This window comes from Semicossyphus pulcher, unplaced genomic scaffold (genome assembly GCF_022749685.1).
Source record: "Semicossyphus pulcher isolate SPU_LCO1_2020_fin unplaced genomic scaffold, fSemPul1.0.p SCAF_9, whole genome shotgun sequence".
Lineage (NCBI taxonomy): Eukaryota > Metazoa > Chordata > Actinopteri > Labriformes > Labridae > Semicossyphus > Semicossyphus pulcher.
In genome coordinates, this window is record NW_027211770.1 from 12,790,982 (window position 1) to 12,815,854 (window position 24,873).

General features: G+C 41.7%; 1 protein-coding gene across 1 annotated transcript; it reads left to right on the forward strand.

The window, feature by feature from the left end:
- The first annotated feature begins 674 nt into the window (after positions 1-674).
- irx2a (iroquois homeobox 2a) lies at positions 675-4,247 on the forward strand. The gene is made up of 3 exons (XM_069656987.1): positions 675-914; positions 2,173-2,578; positions 3,278-4,247. Exons 1-3 carry the CDS (start codon positions 675-677, stop codon positions 4,180-4,182), a joined length of 1,551 nt encoding a protein of 516 aa, XP_069513088.1. The 3' UTR covers positions 4,183-4,247.
- The last annotated feature ends 20,626 nt before the right edge of the window (positions 4,248-24,873 follow it).

The window sequence follows — 24,873 nt, forward strand, 5'->3', positions numbered from 1 at the left end:
ACTGAATTGAAAAGTAAATAAATAAATGTCTTAGAATTGATTTCTGATAAACATCAAATGTGCGGTAAGTTTCCCTGGAACAAGTCATAGGCCCAAATAAGGCAGATAGAAGCTGTCGACTAGTGCATTTGCTTGCGCAACAGTTACTTTATTATCCCTCCAAATTATCTTTCAGATTTTATTCCGGAGAATCTGTTTCATAATCCCCCACTACACTAAACACCTCTTGGACAGAGTCTACTTTTTGCAGTGTGGAGTCTTGGTTTTGTTCCTCGGCTCCATTTCTGTGAGGCAGAAAGGGGGCGGGGCTGGGATATTCAGATGAGCCGGAGTGACAGCTCCAGTTTCCCCCAATGCTCTGTGCGTCTGAAACTCCACTGGCTCCTTCCCTGCTAACTCCTCACTTCATAGTGCTGCGTACTAAAAACATCGGACGCTAGGGGATCAAGACGCATGCCACATTGCCTCTATGAGGGCACTTTAACAGATCTTTCGGGGTTTTTTCTCCCAGTAAGGGGGCTGTGGAGGGAGGACTTTTTTTATTCTCATTGTCTGATGACTGTTTGCACGGCTGATTATTGAGTTGATTGTTTATTATTTTGGCTCTTGTTGCCAGACGCCCTGCGCGTTTTTTCCTCCCTTTTTGGAATCGGCGACCTATCGCGCGCTCACCAATGTCCTATCCTCAGGGTTACCTCTACCAGCCCCCGGGCTCTCTGGCTCTTTATTCGTGTCCGGCTTACGGGGCCTCGGCTCTGGCTGCCCCGCGGAACGAAGACTTGGCGAGGTCGTCCTCTGGCTCAGCGTTCAGCCCTTACCCCGGATCGGCTGCTTTCTCCGCCTCGGCTGGTGCGGGCTTCTCCAGTCCGCTGTCATACTCCACGGATCCAACTGCGGGATTCCCATCCTACATGGTAAAAAAAAAAAATCTTAAATATTCGTGTATAATTCCGTCTGATCAAGCTCCGAAGCCAGTGAATGTATCCGCGAGTTTAAACTCTGTAAGTGCGCAAAATGGTCAGCTGCCTTTCAGTGGCATGCAGCGCGATTAAATCGGTACAAGTTCACAATGTGTTGGTATAATTCACTGATCAGTAAGTTATAGAAGTTTTTGTCTGAGTGCATGTTTTCTATACAGTCATATCTAGTGGCCTGGTCGCCGGGTTCTTATAGAAAACCCTTGCCTCCTTCGGCTTAAATGGGATTTTTAAGCGTGAGCTGCAATCTGCAAAGGCTTGACCAACGCTTAACACTCGCTGCGCAGCTAATTATGTAAAACAGAACACCAACTAAGATTTTTATTAGAGCTTTCAGCCACTGAGCAGTTAATTTATGTGTCATAGAAAATTAATACAACACCAGCCATAACTCTTTCTTCTTCAGCGAGTCATTAAAAAAAATCACCGGGGATGAAGTCGCTGACTTTTATTGGGAGTTGAATAAACGGAATTTGAACATGAAAAGCACGACTCGCAATGCTAATGTCACAGGGCACTTCAAGCGTTTTAGGAAAGGTGCATATCAAGTGATTTGCTAATGGGATTTGTAATGCTGCAAAGAGAAGATATGTTAACACATTGCTGCTTGCCACAGCAAAACAAAAAAGCAGCCGCTGGAAGAAAATGAGCAAGTTAATGGGTGATTACAGAAAATTGAAATTTCCTTTTTATTATCTTTACGGCCATATTAACGGGAGCCCTGTTATTAGTTAATCCGATAATGATCTTAACCATTAGTTAACCATTAGTCCCTGTCTTTCTGCGGCCTGCTTTTACGCACGCTGTGTTTGGGCTCGTGACACAACTTGCAATTAAAGTGATTTTTAAAATGACTTAATGAGCAGGTTTGAGAAATTATTAAAGCTTAATATCATATAAAGTGTGGGTAGTTAGTTTATTATTTTTTAATAGTATCCTGCATGTCGCTGATCAGTCAGAGGATATATAAGTTCTATTTATTCATAAAAAGCTAGATACAATCTTGCCTGCGCGTTTTTAAAATAAACACACTGTTACATAAATAGATTGTATAACTGGTTTTAATGTTTGCGTGCTTTAAAACTCTATAAAGGTTTTCTGAAAATTAGTCACAAGCCATATTAAAGTTACATTTATTATACTCGGTGCTATAGAACAACCGCAGATACGTGACTTCTCCCAACTTTCCCCCCAGAGCTCTCCATATGACGCGCACACCACTGGCATGGCCGGAGCATTGAGTTACCACCCATACGGAAGCCCGGGGTACCCATACCAACTCAACGACCCGGCTTACCGCAAAAACGCCACCAGGGACGCCACGGCCACCCTGAAGGCCTGGCTGCAGGAGCACAGGAAGAACCCGTACCCGACGAAAGGAGAGAAGATCATGCTCGCCATCATCACCAAAATGACCCTGACGCAGGTCTCCACCTGGTTCGCCAACGCCAGGAGGAGGCTGAAAAAGGAGAACAAGATGACCTGGGCGCCAAGGAATAAGAGCGAGGACGAGGACGAGGAGGACGGGGACGGGGAGAGGAAGGAGGTGGAGCGCTCTGAGAAAACGCTGGACAACAGCGAGGCTTCAGCGGAGGATGAAGGTGGGGTATAATCCGGCGACCGAGCCAATGATCCATTTAACAATTCAGGGGAGGATGGGGGTCAGGAGGAGGGGAGGGGTGGATACCCCTTTTTTATTTACCGATCAACTTATAATATTCTGCGTTAAAATGTCAAACATATAAATCATTGAAGACTTTTCCTGCAGAAATATGTCGGTTAAATTATATGTTTTTTATTCTGATGCAAGAAATGTGGCTTTATAGGTGCTTGCTGAATGATTTATTAATGAAAACGAGGTCATACGACGAGAAATAACCTGTTAAGATGGACATTTCCTTTTCTTTAACATGATTAATGGCAGGTCACTTGCAAAGTACACATAAGACACAACAATCCACATGAGTGACATTTATAAAATTAGACTGATAATGTTATTCTATTTATAACATTATTATATAGCAGCCTAATTATGTAAACAAGGGAAATAATTATTATAAAATATATTTATAAAGACTTATAATCGCAGTTTAAACTGATGAATAATTAACTTGTTACTTATTCTGGCTGCTCTGTTTGAATACACATGCTCATGGGATATATTTTTACTACAAACTAAGAGAGAGAAATTATTATTTTAGAATAGTCATATTATTTGTATTTTCTAGTCTAAATTACTTGGATTGCAATTTTTTCTCTTCTTGTTTTTGTAACTGTTTTATTCTGTTAATTCGTCTCAGGTATCAGCTTGCACGTGGACACCCTGACAGACCACTCGTGCTCGGCGGAGTCTGACGGGGAGAAGGTCAGCTGTCGCGTGGGAGGGGAGCTGAGCTCTGACCAGGCCGGAGACAAGTGCGACGAGGACGGCGACGACCTGAGCCACGACCCGCGCGCTCAGCTCTCGCCCAAATCCGTCACGTCGTCGCCTCTCACGGGAGTAGAAGCTCCGATTCTCAGTCATCACCACCACCACCAACACCACAACAACCACCACCATCACCTCCAGCACCTCCAGCAGCTCCACAGAGAGCGCGAGGATTTGGCCCGGAGCCTCGTCAACAGCACTAATATTCCCACCAGTAAACCGTCTTCCTGCCTTGATAGCAGACCCTCATCCGGTCCGCCTCAGAACCCTGCAGTCAAGCCCAAATTGTGGTCACTGGCGGAGATTGCTACCTCGGACCAAAAGCAGCAACATCAGCAACCGGGGCAACCAAATTGCCCCTCCTCCAGCGGTGGCCTCCTTACGCCCCCCACGCCTTCCACCAACTCCCCGGCTGCCAGTTCCCCCTCCCTCTACTCGGCCCCCTCCATCCTTGGAAGACCTATTTATTACACTTCTCCCTTTTATAGCAATTACACAAACTATGGCAACTTCAGCCCCCTGCAGGGCCAAGGGATCCTGCGCTACACTAATTCATCCGGAGTGAGTCTGGCTGCTGCCGCCGCCGCAGCCGCCGCCGCTGCTGCTGCAAACGAGGGTCTGAGCTCCTCTCAGCAGGCTGTGGAGGCGAGCACAAACCCCAAACACAGGCCGGACTCCCCCCTCGTTAAAAATAACCCAAACCAGATTGTTGTTGTCGAACAGCAGCAACAGCAACATTTCAGACACGCAAATTTAGAAGCAAAGAAAGGTACGTAATAACGTGACGCGCTCCACAAAATGATTTTAACAACTTATTTAATCTGGTTTTGGATCTTGAGGTTGTATTCTGCTTAAAGAAAATCGCTCCATGGTGACAGTAAAATGAGTCCACTTGTTTCCAATGCAAATGGTTTGCAAGGTGTCACTTTCATGTGTTCCTGCAGTCCTGCCACAGGACGATCCGGCTATTTTTGCCTCTTTTCCAAGAAATGGAAGACTTGCTCAAAGCGATGCATTGCGATTGCATTAGAAACAAGTGGAATTATGTGACACCATTAGCAGGTTTCCAATTGTTTAAGTTGAATACGATTTTAAGGACTGAATATGAGACTAAATGACTTATTAAGATGGTCATTTTACAGCGCAAGTGAACCTAGCGGATGAACGTGAACTATGGCCTATACATCGTTTTCAGCGCAGTGCATTTCTGACATAATTAACTCATAATTGTTCTGATTGTGTTTATATTTTGGGCTTTTATTAAGCATCAGGTGATGGGGCTTTCATTTGCAACAAGCTGATTAGGAGCCAGTGGTGGTAGAATGAGAGAATCGTTTGCGAACCAATGCGCACCTGCAGATAGAGACATTAAAATAATCCCATTAAGATCAGGCCTCAAATCAGTCCAACCACGTGCACACAGACACGCGCGTGCAAACATACACACAGTGGCAGCCTGAGCAGAGAAATGTTGCCATAGCTTTTAGCAGGAATTCTATTTTTAATATTTCCTCTGATGTGTGTGTGTGTGTTTGCGCGCGCGCACAGTGGGCCCCCGAATCTTATCTTTCAGGTTTAGGATAATTAAAATCACACAGGGTCAGCCAAAAGCAAACACATCAGTTAGTTTGCTCCGTGCATTCATCGTGCAAACTTTACATCTTCAAATGTCACTGAGGTGGTTGTGCGCATTCAAAGCTTTGCGCAGGAGCGTCCGCGGAAGTTTCTCTTTTTTCTTCACCGGTAATTAGGCAATGGGGATTTTAATAAGCACTCGCAGAACAGAGCTGCGGAGGGAACTTTGTGTTTTCTGGGTTTGTGGAGGGAGTTGATCATTTGATCGTGGGGGATTTTTTTTTATTTCCACGCTCTGCAGGTAGGTGTCACAATTGCTTTGAGTATAAAGCGAGTAAGGCCACCACCTTTTAGCCCCCATGTTTTAACCCCCATAACCTTTACTCCAAACCGGATCTAGTGCCACCATACAGACGGAATAAAAGCTGCTACCGCCTCCTCAGCCCCAGACAGGCTGAGACACATCACATTGTTATTATAATTGTATCATTTCAGTTTTGATGTTTTTTTGTTTTGTTTTAATGCATTGTGGATAAATATTTCATATGCTGGTTTGAAACAGATCTCCCATTATATGTGATTTACATGTTCTTTCTCAGGTTAGTTTGCTTATTTGCCACGGTATATTATTTGAGTTTATATTTACGCGTGGAAAAAACATAAATTGGCCTTTCTGTGAAACCGTATTTGTAAGAGGAAGTGTCTGTGGGGACGCAAAGCGGGCGGAACTGACGTGAACTTGAGGACTTCAAAGTGGAATAGCCTACATTTGATATTTATTTTTTTAAATGATGGCGAAATGATGCCTATAATTTATGCAAGTTGTATTGCAAAAATGGGAAACTGACATCGTGTGTTTGTTTTGTAAATATATATATTATGGACGGTTTTTATTTGAGACGCATTTTGGGAAAAAAAAGCTACACAATCTTGTTATCAGGAGAACTTTTACTAATTTATATCTTTGAATGTAAATAAAATAAAACGCGCTGGTATCGATGTACTGGCGGGAATGATATTCATTATTCAAAGGAGAAAATATTAAACTGTTTTCCCAACTATCACATCAATCTTGGGGAGTCATTCTTTTATTTATTGCAGACCTTTATTTAACACTGGGGCGTTTTATTTTTTTATTCGCCCTGCTCGTTCGCTTTTATTTTGACAGTCACACACAGATGGGAAATGTTTGATGAATCTCGCTTTTCATAAACATTATGAGTTCTCACAGATTGCACGATCCATTCTGTCTAAATGGATCATCATTTTCTTTTAGGGCCTCATTCTGGTCCGGGAATCTCTCTCGGCCACATATTCACGACCTTGATTGGGATAAACGACATACTTATTTCATTTTTCTCCCCTTTTTCTCCCCTCGCTCTGCTCTCCGCACATTTATTTCTCAGTGTGATTAATACAACCGTGGGACGCATCGGGCATTATGGGCTCCCAGCGGGGCCCGTCCCTGGAGCTTTTTTAGCCTGGTTCAGGACGGGTCAGCCCTGCCTGCTTCATTACGGCACGGCATTGAGCAATCCATAAAAGTCTATCTAAGCATCTGCCAGCTCCAATGGGCTGTGTGATGGGCCCTAATCGGACAGGCTTTCCTCTGCTTTTCATCATGGCTCAGTTATTACTGCGGCTCCAGGAAACGGCTAATTGAACAATTTAGAAAATAAAAGCGTAGATTTAAGGAAATTTGTGTTTATAAAAAATGATGATGGCAAATAATAACAATAATGCTTATGGAGATATCAACAAAAACAACAACAAAAACATGCTAATAGTAATAACAGGCTAATATTGATAACAGTCATGCTAACAATAAATAATAGTAATGTTAATGCTTATAATAATGCTAATACATTAATAACAACAACAACAAAATAATGATAATAACAGCAATGCTTTTATTATTATTATTATTATGAACAACAGACATAATAATAACCATAATAACAAAATAATAATATGATTAATAATAATAATTGTATTTCTACAATACAATAAAATACAAAATATAATTTTTATTCATTTTTCTGACTGACAGTATTCGGTCACGCCAGTTTTGGCCTCGCAGAGTGAAAAATACTCAAAGATCAAATATCTAATATTCCCGTCCTCCTACAGCAGGCCTCCACCATCGCTCCCAGCCAGACTAAAAGCTAATCCTTCATTTTCCAGTTGAATTTGAGCTCGAGTGTTGCCCAAATCTCACGGGACTCCCTTTCACCTTGGTTTTCCTCCTCCTCCTTCTCCTCCTCCTCCGCCTCATCCAAGGAAGTAATATTTGGCTGCCACCAGGGATGCAGTGCTGGGTAAACCCACCTAAACTCACTTAACCCACCTTTTAGGCTGACAGACGTCTGTGTCACATGAATTCATGGTGTACTTTGCCGAAAATAGTGTCTGAAATGTTATGAAAGTGAGGTGTTTTAAGCTTTTAAACTAATATGGATTTTTTTATTTAAATTGGGTGTTGTTCACCTTTTGATCACCACTTCCTGATACTGATATATTTCACCTTTCTTCACAAGCAGCCACCTATATGGAAGTCATTCACGTTCTAGCCCCTGGCCAGCTTCTTCCTCTTCAGCCCAAATGCTTTCATTACGAGATGATTTATTGAAATGCATGCTTTATTCTCAGGTGGGCTCCCCTGAGGACTCAGCACTGTTGTCAAATAGCACCAGAGGCCCTCTCCAAAGCACACAGGGGCCCTGCCTCTCTCTCTCTCCCTCCCTTTCTCTCACCCGCTGCTGCACCCTCCAAATGTCAACATTTGTTCTCAATAAAAAGAGTTATTGTTTCTGTTGAAAAAAAAAAAATGCTCTGCAACCGGTCGCCTTTGAACACATGAAAAGAAACTTCCACCCCTCCTCTTTGTTTGATTGAGAGCGATGGCAGGTGAAAATGGGAGCAAGGCGTCCATCGCACATGACAAACCTCAAGCTGTGAAGCCTGTTATGAAACGATTGTGAATTTATGCCACAATTAGTCGCAATTGTGCAGAGGCATTTCCGGCCCTTTTGAAGAGCCTGCTCTTTGCCTCAAAGCGGCTAAACTAGTTGCAGAAGAAACAAAAAGGGCGCCCTTCAACACCCAGATATTGATCCTCAAGGGCAAAACAGGCAATTTACTGTACAGCCAAATGTACTGTAGAGTATGTTCCTTGCTAAGCCATATGCTTTAAAGCGAGGGAATAATTTCAACCTATCTAGATATTCTTTAATTCCATGCATTGCATATCAAATACAGTCATAATCCTATCATATAGCTTACCAAAGAGGCTGTGTTCATCCATGCTAAGGACTAGTTGTCATTGAAAGCTAAATTGATGCTATCGCATGGCTCATAGGCTCCACGCGAGCTCAGACTGGAGAGCAAGTGGACTCATTCGCCTTATCGCTGATCAAATAAGCAGCTCGTATATGCAGATAATTCATGAGCGCTTTGTATCCTTTATCCTCCCATCAACCCTTTCTCCTCCAAAATGCCTCAGACATTAATCTCTGACGCACACCTGTGTGCCGCCCCAACAGGAAGTTAATGCTGCTAAAGTTTTATTGCAGCCATAGAAGGTTTATTAGTGTTCACAAACGGTTATTGTCGTAGTTAATGGTTTGACATGTTGAGTTAGACCAATAGCTAATGATAAATTCAGTAAATTAACAATATCAGGAACTATTTCACACAACGTTTCACTGGATTTATGTCGTCCTTTATTAGATAAAGAGGGAATGAAGGTGATTAAAATACTCAAATAAAGACTGTTTTGATATCAGGAACAATTCCATCAAGGTTTTACTTTTTTTTTTTAAGATAAAAATGGTATTAAAGTGAGAAAAAAAAGTTGTTATTGATATCAGGAACAGTTGCGATATTGTACGATATGGTACGGTATGATACAATATGATATGATATGTTCGGTACGGTACAGTACGATACGATATGAGACTGTACGGTACGATACGATACGGTACAGTACAATACGATTTTGTCAGTGATTTTGAAGCTGCATAACTTTGGATGTCTCCATAGTAGTTTTCATATATAAAAAAGTGAAAGAGTATTTTGTTATCCTTTGTCAGATAAAAATGGAACAACGTGAAAAAATACTAAAAAAAAAGGATGTTATATCTATCAGGAACGATGACATACGATACATTATGATATGATATGACACGATACGATATGATACATTATGATACAATACGATACGATATGACACAATACGACACGATACGATATGACACGATACGATACGATATGACACGATACGATACATTATGATATGATACGTTACGATATTGCCTCTACAGTAGTATTAATAAACACAAAACAAACAACAATCGGATGTTTTATGGCATTTTTTTTATCCTTTATTAGATAGAGAGGGTATAAGTGTAAGAAAAACAATACAAACAGTAAGTTTAATTCTTTCACTCTCCGATCTTCCACAGTAATTTTACCAATTAAGACCTGACCATAAATACGGCTGATGTTCAGACTTAAGTGTAAGTAGCACTAATATTCAGGGGCGACTGAGAGACGAAAGAGAGCGGCGTACAAATCAGGTACAGGTGTGTTTAATAACGCACATCAAAGTGGGCAAGGGGCTTTAAAAATGAGTCCGGGGTCCTGTCCTCTCGTAAAGGTGTCAGGTGAAATGTTCACTACTCTGGATGATCAAGGGGAGTATGCTGTGCAGGATTTTGACACATACACACACACACATGGATACACACACTGATCCTTGCATGCTTCTCACTTCCTACCCTACCAGACATACACACACACACTCTCAGACTGAGAGACGCTAATGCTTGTCCACACGACGGTCCAAACAAGGCCATTAGGAGCCCTGACTTCCACTCCTAATTGACAGTTATGTTTTACTGCCTGTGGTGAGTAAACACTTCAGAGTAGTGGGCTGCACCTTTGGGTTGTAAAACTCCTGTAAAGGTGAGGTGCAAAAGATATACAATGTGTGTGTGTCTACAGTGTTCTGTGCTTTTATAACAGACAAGAATGCAAACACGTAATACAACATACAGTAGGTGAAGCTGCTGTTTGCGTGTACACTTAGGGAATAATTTTTGTCCTTTGTTGCTCCATTACTGTGTCATTATGAAACAGTACAGCAAACATGAAGCATGTAATCAATCTGTCAGTACAAAATTCAATATCCTCCACATGCGTTGATCACATGCTCGTGAAACAAAAGTTCCCCGTAGGTGTTTGAACGTCATCCAAAAGGCCGCAAAAATGTTGATAATTTAATTTATGTTTCAAAAATTGAATGTAAGAGAGTAAGAGTATAAAAAAGTGTATGACCGCCTGCCTAATATTGTGGAGGTCCCCTTTTTCTACCAAAACAGCCCTGACCCATCGAGGCATGGACTCAACTAGAACTCTGAAGGTGTGCTGAGGTATCTGGCACCAAGACGTTAGCAGCAGATCCTTTAAGTCCTGTAAGTTGCGAGGTGGGGCCTCCATGGATCGGACATGTTTGTCCAGCACATCCCTCAGATGCTCGATTGGATTGAGATCTGGGGAATTTGGAGGCCAAGTCAACACCTTGAACTCGTTGTCGTGTTCCTCAAACCATTCCTGAACCATTTCTGCAGTGAGGCAGGGCACATTGTCCTGCTGAAAGAGGCCACTGTCATTAGGGAATACTGTTTCCATGAAGGGGTGTACTTGGTCTGCAACAATGTTTGGGTAGGTGGTACATGTCAAAGTAACCTCCGCATGAACAGCAGGGCCCGACGTTTCCCAACAGAACATTGCCCAAAGCATCACACTGCCTCCATCAGCTCGCCTTCTTCCCATAATGCATCCTGGTGCCATGACTTCCCCAGGTAAGCGATGCGCACGCACCCAGCTATCCACATGATTGAAAGAAAACATGATTCATTAGACCAGACCGCCTTCTTACATTGCTCCGTGGTCCAGTTCTGATGCTCGCGTGCCCATTGTAGCCGCTTTCGGCGGTGGGCAGGGGTCAGCATGGGCACCCTGACCAGTCTGCGGCTATGCAGCCCCCTACACAACAAACTGCAACGCACTGTGTGTTGTGACACCTTTCTATCAAAACCAGTGTTAACTTTCTCAGAAATTTGAGCTACAGTAGCTCTTTTGTTGGATCGGACCACAAGGGCCAGCCTTTGCCGCCCATGACCCTGTTGCTAGTTCACAGGTTTTCCTTCCTTGGACCACTTTTGGTAGGTGCTGACCACTGCAGACCGGTAAACCCCACAAGAGCAGCAGTTTTGCTCTGACCCAGTCGTCTCGCCATCACAATATGCCTCTTGTCAAAGTCACATCCTTACGCTTGCTCATTTTTCCTGCTTCCAACACATCAACTTCGAGAACCAAATGTTCACTTGCTGCCTCACACATCCCACCCACTGACAGGAGCCATTGTTATTCACTCGACCTGTCAGGGGTCACAATGTTATGGCTGATCGGTGTATATACCCAGCACAGTCTGTACCACACTTAAGGCACACCCAAAGGCAAAGAAAGAGACTCTCTTTGTTAAACATGTGTACCCACAACTTTCAAACAAAAGTACAAACTGTTCAATTAAACCTGTAGGCTTACACATACATATACAGTCGAAACAGTCTGTACAGGCACATGCAAATACACAGATACACACTGGTAGACAGAAGAATGAGGGCGTTGTTTGTTAGATGCATCAATACGGTGAATTATGAGGTTAAATCTTTTGGTTTGAGTCCTTCCTTGTCCAACCATAGGAAATCAATAACCATTCCAATATACACATTTAGTGTAGGATGTATCAAACATGTAAATAGATTTGAAAGAAAATAATTACACCCTGCAACATACTGAGAATATTGCATAATACTAAAACTTTCAACATCATTCTTTACATGTATTGCATCAGTTTGCATGATGTGATTTAATCCCAAGAGACTCCTCATTCTTTACTTTTTCATTTGGGCATTTGTGTCCAATGTGTGTGTGAATGTGTTCTGTATATCCATAGTAAGCAGCTGCTTCTCTCCCAGTGATGTGCGTCTAAGTGCAGTTAACACTCAGTTAAACCTTCACCCTGAATTGCAAACTGTCAGCTTTTAAGATCAGTGAGCCCAACAAGTGGATGAGGCAGACATGAGGAAACGTGGTTTTTCTCCTCCTGTCTGTCTGGAGTGTTTAATAAATGAGCTCAACATGTCTGCACAGACCCTTTTTTTCCCCCCATCACGTGCTCTAAGAGACATATCAGGGAAGTGATTCATGTTAAATAGTATCTGTCAGACTTGTCGGCTAATTAAATGAAGCTTTGCGTTAAGCGCGTGCTTTAGTGTCATGACTTTTCACTTGATTCTACAGCTTTCAACCTAAGCTACTCTCACTGAGTAATGGGGTAGCGTGGAAATCAAACAGCATTAAATGTAAATGTATTGAAGAAAAGCTACGTCTCAAGATGTTGGTTTAATGAAAATAACCTGGTAGACATGCCTCGAGGCACAGTTTGAGGCGCTCTGTATCATCTGCCAAAATGCTCATTTTTGGAATGCTCTTTAAACATGTTGCATCACTTCAAATTAGACCTTGATGTAATAAATCAAAGGCGGCTGAAGACGCCTCTTGGATGAGTTGGAAAAATCTTTAAGACCAAAGGCAAAGTCAAGTTGATTTTGACTGCAAGATATGACCTGAATAGCAGACAAGCAGGGTGCAATTTCTTTAATGTGCATCCACATGTTACACAGCTACTGTGTTCAGTTCCATGGAAGGAACAACCCTATTGGAAGAAAAGAACACCCTGTACTTGCATCATCTCAGTGGTTTGTTTTTTGCCCAAATCCATTTTTTATTAACTTTTTCCTTTGTCTTCAAATGCTAACAACCAGTGGTTAACTTAGAGAAAGAGATTGTAGATCATGCAAATATAATATGGTAATGGAATGGCTAGGTTTGGGCGACTAAAACGCTTGGTGAAAGTAATAATCTCAAAGATTTTCATTTAAATAAATCCCTGTTAAATCATTATCGCCGAATGAGGTAACACAAGGGTCGACTGCGAATGTTACGGAAAAAAATCACAAGCAGCGCCCAGTAAGTGACGCATTTTCCATCACCCAGCAGTGGTTGGTCGGCCAGAGAGGGTAAGCGGAGCTAAGCAGCTGTTTTTCTGGTCTCTGCAAGTGTTGCGAGTAAACGGTAATCTACTATGGCTGAACAAACAAATAAAAGATCGATGACTACAGATACAACTTCAAAAATAAGTGAAAATCCAACCGTGGACGTCACACATGCAACACCGTCTGGATATCTGGGAAGTGTGCTCCCGCAATTACTGTTTATCGCCACAGGTGCCGCAATAGAGAACAAAACTAAAATCTTCAAGATTATCACTTTAAGGTTGGGTAAAATAAAAAAAACTAAGATAAAAATGGCAAACCTTTAGCCAAACAAAAAATAAGTGCTTTTATTAATCCTCAGTTAACTTCAACACTCTCATGCATGTCCTGCATGAAAGGCTACATCCCCAAACATCACCCCTACCTTTTTACCACTTCCTGTTACTGTCATTAAGGCCACACTACTTCCTGGTTTATGACTGAACATTGGCACCGCAAGTTAGAAATGGACTATATTCCAAGGGATGAATGGCTGCTTCAGACTGAAATATCTGTCGATTGCAAAAAGGGATGTTTTATTTTATTTTAAAGCTCCTTTGAGGAGTTTTTCGCTGGTTATGAAACAGACTGAAATGAATTGTGATTACTCTTTATGAGCTACAAAAGCAAACCAGACCATCAGGGACAAGATTGATTATTTTTATATAGTTATTTTTAATGCCTGAAATCTTGGTGGAGGACAAAATCAACAAAGAGATAAAAGGTACGGCGTTGTCCACAGGGGGCGCCAAAATCAACACAAACCAAAAGTTCCTCACAGGAGCTTTAAAGTTAATGACGAGTCATGTTAATGTCAGGAAGTCTTGTAAATCAAAAGAATTTAAGCCATAAACTTGCCCTGATGTGGTAAAGTGATATATGTAATATATAAAATATAGGACTATTTTCCTCGCATAAAATAGTCCCTGCCTTCATTCACTTCAATTTATCTTTGCAGTCTGAGTAACGTGATCCCTCTCTGGCTTCCCTCAATTAAAATGGCACTTATAATGTAATTGTGGTTTTGGGTGGGGTGGATGTTTTACCTGTGTGCACCCCGGATGCCAACCAACATGATATTTGAACAAGACTACATCATACGAGGAGTTTATTTGTATAGCAGCTTTTTAACAAGGCAATTTCAAATGCTGTACAACCTAAACCTGCTACATCACTTTTGTGTGTGTGCGTGTGTTTGCAGTTGGTTTGGGCGTACGTTTTGGAAGGTCAAACCCGAGTTCCCGAGTGTGTCTCCATCACAATCTAAATGAAACATAATCCTTAACCTCCACCACACACAAGCAAACGCCTCCCCCTCCCTGCTTTCCCTCTTCGAGAGCTCCAATTGTGCTCCTCTGCTCCAAATAGGGTTATTCCCCAGGAGGTGTGGAGCGGGGAAGGAGACCAGGGAGACTGCACTTTGCCAAACGCAGTCATCTCTCTTCCTCTCTCTGAGGACAATCCTCTTTCGACTCCCAAACCACCCAGGAATATTAGTCTTATTGCATTTAATCACTGAATCCTCGCACCCAAAAGATTTCAATTCATTAAAGGCACTCAGATATTCAGGCCAGCTGCTTCCTGGCGACTGGCTAAAGACAAGGTGGAGACAGACAGGCTATGTGTGTGTGTGTGTGTGTGCGTGTGTGTGTGTTCTCGCTCTCTCTCTCCTTCTCTGTGGAGACAGGGCAACCCAATCCTCAGCAATGCCTCGGCTGTGCTCAGCACAATTCAGCGACAGCTATACCTAATCACACTACACAGAGGTGGTTCTGCTTATACTCTGCGATTGTGTGTGTCAGTGTGTGTGTGTTTGAGGTGAAGGAATGTGTGTTGAAAAGTACACACATTTTGTGGACACGTACAACTGCGCATGCACGTGTTTATGTACACACTCACACACACACACACAGCTTTGCAAGGCTTTTAAAGCAGAGACTGTTGATCCCTCCACAAGCAAGCGAAGCGGCTTACATCTTTCAGTTACAGAGGATTGGAGGTGCATTCTAATACAATTACGCTGACGGAAAAAAAAGTGCTTGTATAGGAGGAAGGAGGTGCTGTAGCAACATCTGCAGCTTGATGCCGTCCAAAGGCACTTCAGTGGTGACATGTAGACAAAGAGGGAAATGAGTGGAACAAGGCGATTGTTGCAGGCAGCGTGGCTGCGGTTCAGAGTGGACACATAAAATGACATTTAAGTCCAGGACAAAACAAATTGGACTTCCTTTCATGTCTTTTCTTGCTCATTTTTGGAAAAGAAAACTCCTTCCTCTGAGCAAGGACGCGTGTGAGGCGAGTGCAAGTGTGTGTGTGTGCACGCCCTTATGTTTCTTTGTGTGTATGCTGGCGAGAAAGAGTCATGTTCATGTGTCTATGCACATTTATGTGTGTGACAGACAGAGAGCGTTTGCACATGTGGCTGAGTGTATGCGTGTGTTTGTGTGTGTGTGTGTTTTATGCAGAATATACTCCACAGACCAGATGGCAGCAGAGTGGCTTAGGAATCAATATTTAAGAGGAAAACATACCAACAATGCATCTGCATGTGTTTGCTGTGCCCCTGTGATAAAATATTGACTCTCTGGTTTTTGCAAGAATTATCGGCTGTGGTCAAAAATAGGATATGCGGCTTAGCGGCCTGTCGCTGCTTTGTGGAAGCGGTGATGACGGCTACACATTCGTGTCAAATGTGGATGTAGACAGGCAGTGTGGATGTTTGTCATGAAATACTGCCACCAACAGCAGATGTCAAAATGTGTTGCTGGCAGTTGCTGTTACTTCTGTTTGAATGAACAGAAGTCGAGCGAGAGAGAGAGAGAGAGAGAGAGAGAGCTGCATGCTCAATAGCTTTATTCTTTCCTAAATGCTTAATCCAAAAGGGCTTCTAATATGTCAGACTAAGCATGGTGCTGCATTTTTATAATTCTGATGAATGATACTGCTGAAAGACTAAAACATGATTCACTGCTGACATGGGCCTACTTAGTCTTTTGTGATTTTGCCATCAGCTCGATGCCTTAAGTTTAGCTTAAATGTCACATTATATTTGATTGATTATTTTTTCCAAAATGTGTAAATACAAGAAGAAAATAGAAAAAAATTTAACCAGAAAAACAATAAAATAATTAAACTGTTTTTTTAATCAAGTATCAACTTATTGATTATGACCCCTTGTCCTATGATATACACATTATGAATAAAATGCAGCATTTTAAATATAGTGGTTGAAGCAACTATGAGAAAGCAGTAGGTCTTTTCTCTTTGCTGAGCGTGCACTGTACATTTGTATGTAATGTTCTTCTAATGACAAATCTCCTCCTGCTTCCTTGTAACTGTCCAACATTCCACTCACTGTGAAGTTTCTCCATGGAAAGTGTAAGCAAAGGCCCCTCTAGTTGGTACTGTTAATGACCTCATCTGACACTGACCCTGTGGCAGGGAACAGGCTTCAGTATAACTACATTAAGATAGTTGATCTTTTAGCTGATGGTCATGTTTCATTTTGAAGGTCTTATAGAGGCATCAGTATTAATTTCACTCCTTACAGTGCCTTTAAGTAACACAACATATTACTATTGTGCCTATATATTGTCAATGCATGCAACACTGGCAGAGCACTGTATAAAACATTAGACATTAGTGATGCATGATATTGTTTAAAAATTGCCATGTGCAATAGTCACATCGCAGAAGCAAGGAAATTACCGGGAAATCCAGAATATAAGACACTGTCTGTTTTTTGGGGTATCCCAGAGGGAATTTATTAATAAAAACGTGTATACAAGTTATTTCAACACTATTTCAAATTTATTTTAATTTAAAAGACGCACAAATTACAGCCTTCCATCTGTTTTCACCATGTCGAGTTTGCAATCTTGCTAGCTACTGGTGTGGTAGCTGGCAGCCTACGGTAACGTTGATTGTTGTGAGGGTGGCAGCTGCACTGTCTGTGACGAAGCGTTAGCAACAATCAAGTTAGTTTTCCTCGCTTAAAACAGCACTGCGGCGTATTGTAAATTGGAAAATTTGTAGCGGCTGCAGTTGTGTTATTTATACAGTGTGTCGTCAACCATTGTCTTCATTGTCGTCAACCATTTCTAACAGTGTTTAAATGTATGATTAATCAGCATGATCATCCATCAAGTCACGTCTCCTACGTCCTGTTGGCACACACAACCTCATGCCGTGTGTATGTGGCAGGTGTAGCTCCTGAAAGGAAACACTCCGCGGCACATCCGCTTCATGAACTGTCCGTTTATGTAGCCATAGCATTAACCAGCACCAGGACGAGGTGACGCCGTTAACGGGGAATACACTCACTTATAAGCCACCTCGCGTAACGGAGCTGCTGTCATCACAGATAATGTCGGCGAGATGATCAAGGCTCCGTTACGCAAGGTGGCTTATAAGTAGTAATAATAATAAGTAAAAATACAGTTCACGGCCGCAGAGTATTTACTTTAAGCGGCTACACCTGCTGCGCAAACACAGCGAGGGGTTGTGTGTGCCAACAGGAAGTAGGAGACATGGCTTTTCCTTTCAAAAAGTGACTGTCACGGGGGCTGATCACGCTGATTAAACACACATTTAACATTGTTAGAAATGGTTGATGACATCCCGTATAACACAACTGCAGCCCACACATCTGTTTGTATTTCTCTTATAAAGAAACGTGTTGCTCCACCTGAACTCTCTTCTTTTTCATAAGAGTGTCAGAGTCTGAACCAAGAGAGGTAAAAGTAGGAGAGGAGTTTTGTTTTGTTACAAGAATTTTGAGAGAATTGACATGCTACTGTGCAATAACCAGGTTCATTCAAAGAGTCAAGTTTTGTGCAGAATGAGAAAAAACAAAACAAATTCTGTCTTATAATCTTTGAAAGTAGCAGAAATTGTTGCTGGTAATAAAAAAAAAAAAAAAAAAGGTTAACCAAACTGGTCGGACTCATATTTTCCCAACTTTCCAACCGCACATCGCATTCCCTGAATAATACATTTTACAGTTGACAGTATCTAAACTGGAATCTGATCTTTATGAACACTGAAACCAAACCATCTTTATTTTGAGTCAACAATACAGTATGTGAATGAGCGGCACAGCTGACGGGGCTGCGAAGACATATCGTAGATTTCACACTGCACACAGATTGAGTTCTCCCTCTCATGAGAAAGTATGCAGTTAGGACATTTGGCCTATGAGGGGTATGACTTATATGATCCACTGAATCACATCTGAGAGCAGACAAAAAAATCAGCGAGAGCCCACAGAGCAGATCGTATATCAAGGGAACGTACACTCTGTTATTCCAGTGTAGGTGACTGGGATGAGGGACGGGGGGTTTTATAGATCAGAATGTACACTTAGAGAGGAGGAGGAGGGTTATATTTCTATTTTTACATCTGTTTTTATCACACCTTTTTAATTAAGTGGTAATTACAGCGTATACTTTACATATGACGAAAGGTTGGGCTGCATATTCAGACTTTGCTGACAGACTTTTAGACTCTCTCATCTTCAGGATCTGTGGAGAGGTTTGCATATAAAAAACACTTTGATACTAGCAAAAATCCACTCTCACAATGGCAAAACTAAGACTGAAAATGAACCTTAAAGCCCCCCTCCAGTGCAAATCAAGTGTTTAACCTTGTAAACATCGTTTTTCATGTGCTTCAAGACACATCAGGGACAACATCAGCAGTCATCTCCATGGCTGGGCCTGTCTGCTTTTAAACTGCAGTGTACCAAGGACAGGCTGAACAACACGTTTTCAGATTGGCAGGTTTGAGACGTCACAAACCTAAGGAGCCAATCCCGTTAATGGATGGGGTGACGCTATGCATATCATTATGTGTAACCTATGGCAACCACTTTGGCGATGAGCGAGCCAGCTGTAACCGCCATCGTAATGTTTGCAAACTCACTACTGACCACTAACGTTAACATTACTACTGCTAATTTGTAGATTTCAAGCTAGCTAATTTCAACAAGTTGACGCTAAACGATGGCAGAGACGCGTTTTGTTTTCGGCTGTAATTTTACGAATTTCGGGGACTGTGCAAATTTGGGAATTATTAATGAGATAGAAGGAGGAGATGCCTTGGGAGAATTTTTACAAGGTAATTAAACGTATTTTGAAAAAACATATCAGACACAACAAAAAACATGACAGATTCCACCTAATCTATGGTGCCAATCAGACGTATAAAGAATAAAAACAAAACAATTTGGGGTTTAAATATTCAATATTACTTTTTAAAATTAACTTGGCGATGAAAATATTACTTTTTTGTATTTTTTATTTTTTTTGCAACGTCCTCACCACATCGGCCGCTGGCTCGACTCCGACCGATAATTCCACTTCCACCTTTTGTGATACACACACGATGATTCATTTTGCCTCACGGGCATTTGGAGCAGAGATGTGTGGGATAGCTTTAATTAAAAGCATGTCAGTGCAACCTCAAGAACAGTGCCTTCACCTGACTTCAATCTTTTTAGTCCATCTTTGTTATCTTGCTGCCAGGCTGATAGAACCATGCTCTGAAGTGTTTACCGTGCCAAAACAAAGCAAGTCAAACTCGAAACAGCTCCAACAGGCTACTATTTATTTTTCCCAGCAAATGAGATGTCAGCGGTAATGTTCAAAGAAGGCGGCCTAGGTGTGATAATTAATGTGTGGGATCTGGGGTAGTGTAAAGATTAGAAGGAGACAAAGCATGAATTTCAGGAGAAAAATAAAATTACTGTCGTGTCACAACACACAACCGCCTGTTTCAGACCAGCTGGGTTGATATTGTCACTGTGTGTCTCACCAAGCTTTAGAAGTCTGAAACTGTGGAGGCATACATAGAAATAAAGACATTCACTTTAAAAAATGGAAAGCATTGACAGTCTTGGAATGTGCATCATGTGATGTAAAGTTAGCTGCATAGCTACGGCCTACTTAAGTTTAAGTTATTGTGAAAATAACAGTCGGTTACACTCTGTCCTCTACTCATTAAAACTGTGGAAATTTCAGATGAAAGAAACCTGTCAGTTTCCTTACGATATACAGAAGGATATTTTTATATTAAGGAACTGTCTAGGAACAGGAATAAGACATGCATATTTTTGGTACGGTGGCTGACAAGGGCAAAAACGCTGCAACGGCTCAAATTATTTCCATTAGAGGAAACTCAGATTCAGATACGATGCAAATAAAAAAATTAAAAAAACGTGCAAAAGTCCAAAAGAAATGCAACAACAGAAAAAGGCTGCAAAAAGCTGAAATACACGTCTTAACATTAAATGTGAAGCAAATACACAAAGTCAAAAACACACAAACCCAGAAAAAACATGCGGAACACAACAGAAGTGCTCTCCATCTTTATGCTTTTTCAGTTTTAATCAGCCTCATATTGTGAAAACACATTAGAATAGCTCACAAAATATAAGGTTTACTTTAAAGGGGGGTAACATGCTAATTTCAAGCTTCATATTTTTACTCTGTAATACCTGTGGAGTAGCTTAGCATAATTTACAGTTTAAAAAAAATCCAAATTTTTCTCACACTGGTGCTCTGTGCAGGCCCTCATACAGCCTCTGCCTGAAACGACCCAGTCAGCTCTGTCCCTTTAAGAAACCCCGCCCTTACAAGCCCGCTTTCTTCTGATTGGCCAACTCTCCGAAAGCCTGCTGAGCCCTACCTACAGATTTGAAACTTCACCCACGTTTAGTATGGACTCAAACATTGTAACATTATATCTTAAAATGTGAAACAGCATAACACCTGAAACAGGGCCCTGGCTGCACATGAGCAATGCACCCTGGAACATATAGCATTGCCAGCATAGCTCCACGAGCAGGATGGCTCTACCTTATTGGGGGGAGGAATTTATTACCTCATCTGACGATATTCACTTTCCACATTGATGTCTACGTTCAACGTACAGAAAGTTTATGACTCAGTCTTGTGTCGAACAACGCTGGCTGTACACAATTTCTAGCTACCCTGTAATCATGCTAAACAATTGTTATTTAAATTAAAATCTTGTACTTGCATCTTATTTCTTTGTAACTGTAAGTCACACTTTTCCTACGTGGTAGTGTCGTTCCACAGACCTGCATCAAACATCAGGAAAGCAATGTGTGCACAAGTACGTGTACGTAGCCTCTGTTTCCCCCATTTTGCCTGTCAGTGTCATTTGTTAACCGTATAACAAACAGGATCTGACATAAAAATAACATTTGAATTACATGCTGACTTATTCTAAGCAGATATTTGAAGAGCCGTATGCCAACAAGGAGGAACTGAGGCCTCTGAACACTAATGAGAGTGGAGGGTTGGTCTCTGAGGAGCCAGTCGATTGGTCCCTCCGTCTCCCCGTACGGTCCGAGGCGACTGGGCATGGCTTACAAGATCTGATTAGGTGTAAATTAAAACTTCATTAAGTGTCAGTGCTCATTAAGAGGATGGTGGGAGAGCGCCTTTGTTTAAATTCACCATATATTGCAGAGTCGCCTGTTTGATAAAGATTGACCGTATATGTATAATTGATATTCCTGTTAGTCGTCAGCGTTCAGCTTTGATCATCAAACCGCTCTGTGCTCATTGTTGTGAATATTCATGGCATATTCACAGAAATGGGGTTAAGAAGGTCAAAGTTCAAACTGAATCCATTCTTTCCACCTAGGTTTAACATTTTGTGATATATCTTTAAAATGGCAATACTAATCAGAAAACATTCTAGTAGTTCTACTTAGAGAAATATGATTTAAACACTGATTTTAATGCTAAAATATCCTTAATGCAACAATAAGGTCCCCTCTCGTTTAAATTATGTCTTTGTTAACAGGATTATGAAAACACTACCCACCCAATTTTGATGAACTTAGTGGAAGTGCTGGGCATTGACAAAGGAGATAACCACTACATTTCCCAATGGATCCATATTTCTGTTCAAGAACAAGCAACAAAAACAAATCTATCTCACAAACAGGTGAAAATGTCTTTTTGGTTAACATACAATTTATCATATCTTACTGGTATTGATAGCAAGCTGCCATGTTCATTATTTCAGTCCAAGCATTTGATCTGGGATGATGCTTCAACTAGATGTAACCGTATTTTAACATTATACTCAGTCATTTATATCGGTTGCGTTTGCAGATTTGGATATTATGAAAAGACTGCACACAAAAAGACTTTAAGCAGTGAAGTGACATACTATATACCCACTCGCTAACCCTGTTGATATGCTCTTGCTGCCCATCTAACTACAAGTTTGAGTTGTGGGGGCCATGAGGAGCCATGTGTTACTGTATGTAGTATTGGCGTTGTCAATACCTGGAGCTTGCATGAACGTAGCCTGGGTCTGTTGAAGGTGGCAATGCTGGTTGGGTTGTGGTAGCCATTATCGGCTATGTGGTAGGTTAATTATAAGTAATGGGATGAGGGCACAATAGGAAGGGTTTCTTCACTGAATGCTTATCATTATCATTAGGGCACAAGTATCTTGTGTTTAATTAAAAAATATGGAACTATCACTGTTGGCTTGGGTGGCAGTCGGTGGTGACGGATGGGTCAAACAGAGACAGGATTTCTATCCATGAGAAGACGTTTAATGTCCTGTGTTGAGTCAAAAATGAAGGTTGAATAATTTAAGAGACATAACTTACATAAAGTGTCATAATAAAGTAGAAGTGTCATATGTCAATTAAAACCACTTTTTTCCCTAGACCTCACTCAGTAGTTTTGGTGCGTAAACCCAACGAAACTGTGATGTTTTTTGTTTCGATAAGGCTCAGAAACTTCTGGGTTTGATTAAGGAAGAGTTTATTTCGTGCAAGAATAAAATGTAAATGTTAACTTTGGTTTCCCACAGGACACCAGCAGCATCTTCCTTGGTGAAAGAGGTTTCCAACAGAATGGCCCTGAAGGCTGGAGGGGTAGCTTTTGTGCCAACACCGTACAATGCGGTTGTGCTGACTGACATGAAGAAGGCTCTGTGCTGTAGTGGTGAAATATACTTAAATAGAAAAGCATGTGTTTGAAAGTGGTGCCAACTAATAGGGAAAATTGTGGCAATGCACATGGGTAAATATTTCAGTTACTATTTCCCACACCCCCGTGAGGTGAACTAAAGCATTATTGGTTGGGACAAGTAGTTTCAGCAAAGTTTTTTTTTCATAGTTAAAGGCCCATTGCAAAACATGGCTGATCCCTGTGTTCAGCATTTCTTCACACAGTAACCACCAGCCTGAGAAAGAACCCACCCAGTGTCCCATGTGCCAACACTCCCCCCTTCACCCCTCTCTCTTTCTCTGCTGCTTCTCCACTGTTACCACGTGTGTGTGTGTGTGTGTGTGTGTGTGTGTGTGTGTGTGTGTGTGTCTGTGTGTGTCTGTGTGTGTGTGTGTGTGTGCGCGCGCGCGCTTTGCAATGCAGATGGAGTGGGACAGTGTTTAAAGCCTCTATGCCTTTACTCGACACACACTCAAAGAAGCACGCAACCTAGGGAATTAGGGGTTTCTCTAAGAATCTGCAGGCTGGGGTAGATAACATAGAGTCCTAGCTTCCCAGAAGTGTGTCTGCAGGCATGCATTAAGCAGTGCGTGCATGTGTGTGTGTGTGAGTCGTTTAACCATCCCATTGTCCTCTTCTGTCTCATCTTTGCCTCTTCCTCTGCACAAACCACATCTTTCATGCGATAAACACACACCCAAAACCCTCGGTGCTGACACACATACACAATCGATTTATCAATTTGACATCTGCTTCATTATATCAGCTTCATTATGAGCACTTTCATTGACATTACCTTGTTTCACCCTACAACACCTGCATGCCTCCACCCACCGCAAACACATTCATAGTTGACTGTGCGATGGATCACTTAAAAGCTTTCAACATAAATTGTTAGAACGCTTTCATTCGGAGTGGAGGAGCCTGCCAACAGGGTCAGGAAATCCTGCAAGTCTGGTTTAAAATAGCTACAGAAGTCACGTACACACGCACACCCCACTATTTCATAAACAGGCTCAATAAGGTCATTATTAGGATTCTGTGAGGAAGATGAGCCAAGATCAAGTACAACAATGATGCAGGTGTGACTCCATTTTGCTTAAGTCGACTAAAACATGAGCATATTTATGTCCTCTATGATTTACACCTTAAATACTCACAAAAGAGAGCGAAAATAGAGGGAAAAAAAGGTGTTTCTAGTTCACGTCTCCTCCAAAAACGCCTCGGGCCCTCTCAATTAATGGAGGGTTTAAGCAAGTGCGCACACATGTGAACACATCAAACCCTCTGCTTAGGGGTTCTGCTCAATGACAGATAGGTTACAGCCCAGTAAAAATTAATGATGAAGACAAATTGGAGCAGCACCTGGCCGGCGATTTATCAAAGCCCCGCAGCTGAGGTGGTGGTTTTTGCCTGTGAGGGAATTCGTTTCATTGAGAAGTATTTGAAAACCACCGAAGAGGCCTGGCGAGAGACGAAAGGGAGACACATTTGCATGAAAACAGTGAGAAAACAAGAGCTATTGGTTGATTTATTGAAAAGTTATTTGATAGACAGAACTTCTTGAGATTTTTAATGGACTAAAGTATCGTAAAACACCCGAGAAGATCTCGTTTTTAAAGGAGGTTCAATGTAGGACAGCGGTGAATCAAAGAGCAAGATTCCACCTTTTAAATAATATTTCAAACAAGCAGAGACTTCTACTTTTTCACCTGTGAAGTTATTAA